Source organism: Oncorhynchus keta, unplaced genomic scaffold, assembly GCF_023373465.1.
Source record: "Oncorhynchus keta strain PuntledgeMale-10-30-2019 unplaced genomic scaffold, Oket_V2 Un_contig_2400_pilon_pilon, whole genome shotgun sequence".
Classification (NCBI taxonomy): Eukaryota; Metazoa; Chordata; class Actinopteri; order Salmoniformes; family Salmonidae; genus Oncorhynchus; species Oncorhynchus keta.
In genome coordinates this window covers 20,419-25,000 of record NW_026283683.1, presented here as the reverse complement: position 1 = coordinate 25,000, position 4,582 = coordinate 20,419, and the positions used below count along the sequence as shown (strand labels likewise).

The window sequence follows — 4,582 nt, the reverse complement described above, 5'->3', positions numbered from 1 at the left end:
ACATCCCCAGGTAACACACGTCCCCAGGTAACACACACAACACATCCCCCAGGTAACACACGTCCCCCAGGTATCACACACATCCCCAGGTAACACACATCCCCAGGTAACACACACAACACATCCCCCAGGTAACACATCCCCCCAGGTAACACACATCCCCCATGGTAACACACATCCCCCAGGTAACACATCCCCAGGTAACACACATCCCTCCAGGTAACACATCCCCCAGGTAACACACATCCCCCAGGTACCGCGTCATCCTCCCCAGGTAACACACAGAACACATCCCCCAGGTAACACATCCCCCCAGGTAACTTCATCTTCATCTAAGTCACAACAACAGATGAACACAGTCTGCTTAAACTAATAAAACACACATAGTAATTTACCTGTCTCTTATCCAGAACAACTAAGTCAGTTCTGTTCAACTAAGGTAGTTCGTTCAACTAAGTCAGTTCGTTCAACTAAGTCAGTTCATTCAACTAAGGTAGTTCATTCAACTAAGGTAGTTCATTCAACTAAGTCAGTTCATTCAACTAAGTGCCAGTTCGTTCAACTAAGTCAGTTCATTCAACTAAGTCAGTTCGTTCAACTAAGTCAGTTCGTTCAACTAAGTCAGTTCGTTCAACTAAGGTAGTTCGATCAACTAAGTCAGTTCGCTCAACTAAGGTAGTTCGCTCAACTAAGTCAGTTCATTCAACTAAGTCAGTTCGTTCAACTAAGTCAGTTCATTCAACTAAGTCAGTTCGTTCAACTAAGTCAGTTCATTCAACTAAGTCAGTCGCTCAACTAAGTCAGTTCATTCAACTAAGGTAGTTTGTTCAACTAAGTCAGTTCGTTCAACTAAGGTAGTTCGTTCAACTAAGATCAGTTCGTTCAACTAAGGTAGTTCATTCAACCACATATCACAGTCTTCTAAATAGCTGCTATCATCTTTCAAATAGCTTTTTGGTCCACAACCGAATAAATAAAGACTGCTGTAATGCTGTAATGCTGTAATGCTGTCGCTGACTGATGATGCTATAATGCTGTCGCTGACTGATGATGCTGTAATGCTGTCGCTGACTGATGATGCTGTAATGCTGTCGCTGACTGATGATGCTGTAATGCTGTCGCTGACTGATGATGCTGTAATGCTGTCGCTGACTGATGATGCTATAATGCTGTCGCTGACTGATGATGTTATAATGCTGTCGCTGACTGATGATGCTGTAATGCTGTCGCTGACTGATGATGCTATAATGCTGTCGCTGACTGATGATGTTATAATGCTGTCGCTGACTGATGATGCTGTAATGCTGTCGCTGACTGATGATGCTGTAATGCTGTCGCCGACTGATGATGCTGTAATGCTGTCGCTGACTGATGATGCTGTAATGCTGTCGCTGACTGATGATGCTGTAATGCTGTCGCTGACTGATGATGCTGTAATGCTGTCGCTGACTGATGATGCTGTAATGCTGTCGCTGACTGATGATGCTGTAATGCTGTCACTGACTGATGATGCTGTAATGCTGTAATGCTGAATGCTGATGCTGACTGATGATGCTGTAATGCTGTAATGCTGTAATGCTGTCGCTGACTGATGATGCTATAATGCTGTCGCCGACTGATGATGCTGTAATGCTGTCGCTGACTGATGATGCTATAATGCTGTCGCTGACTGATGATGCTGTAATGCTGTCGCTGACTGATGATGCTGTAATGCTGTCGCTGACTGATGATGCTGTAATGCTGTCGCTGACTGATGATGCTGTAATGCTGTCGCTGACTGATGATGCTGTAATGCTGTCGCTGACTGATGATGCTGTAATGCTGTCGCTGACTGATGATGCTATAATGCTGTCGCTGACTGATGATGCTGTAATGCTGTCGCTGACTGATGATGCTGTAATGCTGTCGCTGACTGATGATGCTGTAATGCTGTCGCTGACTGATGATGCTGTAATGCTGTCGCTGACTGATGATGCTGTAATGCTGTCGCTGACTGATGATGCTATAATGCTGTCGCCGACTGATGATGCTGTAATGCTGTCGCTGACTGATGATGCTATAATGCTGTCGCTGACTGATGATACTGTAATGCTGTCACTGACTGATGATGCTGTAATGCTGTCGCTGACTGATGATGCTGTAATGCTGTCACTGACTGATGATGCTGTAATGCTGTCGCTGACTGATGATGCTGTAATGCTGTCGCTGACTGATGATGCTGTAATGCTGTCGCTGACTGATGATGCTGTAATGCTGTCGCTGACTGATGATGCTGTAATGCTGTCGCTGACTGATGATGTTATAATGCTGTCGCTGACTGATGATGCTGTAATGCTGTCGCTGACTGATGATGCTGTAATGCTGTCGCTGACTGATGATGCTGTAATGCTGTCGCCGACTGATGATGCTGTAATGCTGTCGCTGACTGATGATGTTATAATGCTGTCGCTGACTGATGATGCTGTAATGCTGTCGCTGACTGATGATGCTGTAATGCTGTCGCTGACTGATGATGCTGTAATGCTGTCGCTGACTGATGATGCTGTAATGCTGTCGCTGACTGATGATGCTGTAATGCTGTCACTGACTGATGATGCTGTAATGCTGTCGCTGACTGATGATGCTGTAATGCTGTCGCTGACTGATGATGCTGTAATGCTGTCACTGACTGATGATGCTGTAATGCTGTCGCTGACTGATGATGCTGTAATGCTGTCGCTGACTGATGATGCTGTAATGCTGTCGCCGACTGATGATGCTGTAATGCTGTCGCTGACTGATGATGCTGTAATGCTGTCGACTGATGATGCTGTAATGCTGTCACTGACTGATGATGCTGTAATGCTGTCGCTGACTGATGAATGCTGTCGCTGACTGATGATGCTGTAATGCTGTCACTGACTGATGATGCTGAATGCTGTCGCCGATGCTGTAATGCTGTCACTGACTGATGATGCTGTAATGCTGTCGCTGACTGATGATGCTGTAATGCTGTCGCTGACTGATGATGCTGTAATGCTGTCGCTGACTGATGATGCTGTAATGCTGTCGCTGACTGATGATGCTGTAATGCTGTCGCTGACTGAAGATGCTGTAATGCTGTCGCTGACTGATGATGCTGTAATGCTGTCACTGACTGATGATGCTGTAATGCTGTCGCTGACTGATGATGCTGTAATGCTGTCGCTGACTGATGATGCTGAATGCTGATGATGCTGTAATGCTGTCGCTGACTGATGATGCTGTAATGCTGTCGCTGACTGATGATGCTGTAATGCTGTCGCTGACTGATGATGCTGTAATGCTGTCGCTGACTGATGATGCTGTAATGCTGTCACTGACTGATGATGCTGTAATGCTGTCGCTGACTGATGATGCTGTAATGCTGTCGCTGACTGATGATGTCACTTCCGGGTTGTAGCCCGTTGGAGGTGAAGATTGGTTCGGAGGCAGGGCCACAGAATGTACGTGCCTGGGGGCCTGGCCTGGAGACCGGCATTATGGGTAAATCTGCCGACTTCGTAGTCGAGGCCGTCGGAGACAATGTGGGAACACTGGGTAAGTACACACACACACAGACCCTGTGTGTCCTGGTCAGAAGGTGTGTGTCCTGATCAGAAGGTGTGTGTCCTGATCAGAAGGTGTGTGTCCTGATCAGAAGGTGTGTGTTGATCAGAAGGTGTGTCCTGATCAGAAGGTGTGTGTTCTGATCAGAAGGTGTGTGTTGTGTTCTGATCAGAAGGTATGTGTGTGTGTCCTGATCAGAAGGTGTGTGTGTGTTCTGATCAGAAGGTGTGTGTCTGATCAGAAGGTGTGTGTGTGTGTCCTGATCAGAAGGTGTGTGTGTGTGTCCTGATCAGAAGGTGTGTGTTCTGATCAGAAGGTGTGTGTGTGTGTCCTGATCAGAAGGTGTGTGTGTGTGTTCTGATCAGAAGGTGTGTGTCCTGGGATCAGAAGGTGTGTGTGTCTTGATCAGAAGGTGTGTGTGCTGATCAGAAGGTGTGTGTGTGTGTCCTGATCAGAATGTGTGTGTGTGTTCTGATCAGAAGGTGTGTGTTCTGACCAGAAGGTGTGTGTTCTGATCAGAAGGTGTGTGTCCTGATCAGAAGGTGTGTGTCCAGGTTTCTCGGTGGAGGGTCCGTCCCAGGCGAAGGTCGAGTGTGATGATAAGGGCGACGGGTCATGTGACGTGCGGTACTGGCCAATGGAAGCAGGAGAGTATGCGGTGCATGTGCTCTGTAACAACGAGGACATCCAGCACTCTCCCTTCATGGCTGAAATCACTGCTGCTCTAAACAAGGACTACTACCCTGATAAGGTATGTTAAATCACTGCTCTAAACAAGGACTACTACCCTGATAAGGTATGTGTGTGTGTAGATTACTTTGTTGTCCATGATACGGTTGAAACATGGTGAGCAACAGTGTAGCTCCCTGTAGCAGTGGTAGAGTTGCCTTGCTCCAGTAGCAGTGGTAGAGGTGCCTTGCTCCAGTAGCAGTGGTAGAGTTGCCTTGCTCCAGTAGCAGTGGTAGAGTTGCCTTGCTCCAGTAGCAGTGGTAGAGGTGCCTTGCTCCAGTAGCAG

At 47.1% G+C, this 4,582-nt stretch overlaps 1 protein-coding gene across 1 annotated transcript in view; it reads left to right on the top strand.

The window, feature by feature from the left end:
• Positions 1-4,318, top strand: part of LOC127921928 (filamin-A-like) — a gene marked incomplete at both ends in the record, with an annotated part of 42,619 nt that extends 38,301 nt beyond the window's left edge. The window contains 3 exons of the mRNA XM_052505550.1: positions 275-299; positions 3,422-3,558; positions 4,122-4,318. Of these exons, the coding sequence (XP_052361510.1) occupies positions 275-299; positions 3,422-3,558; positions 4,122-4,318 (359 nt within the window). The remainder of the gene's footprint in view (positions 1-274; positions 300-3,421; positions 3,559-4,121) is intronic.
• Between the last annotated feature and the right edge of the window lie 264 nt (positions 4,319-4,582).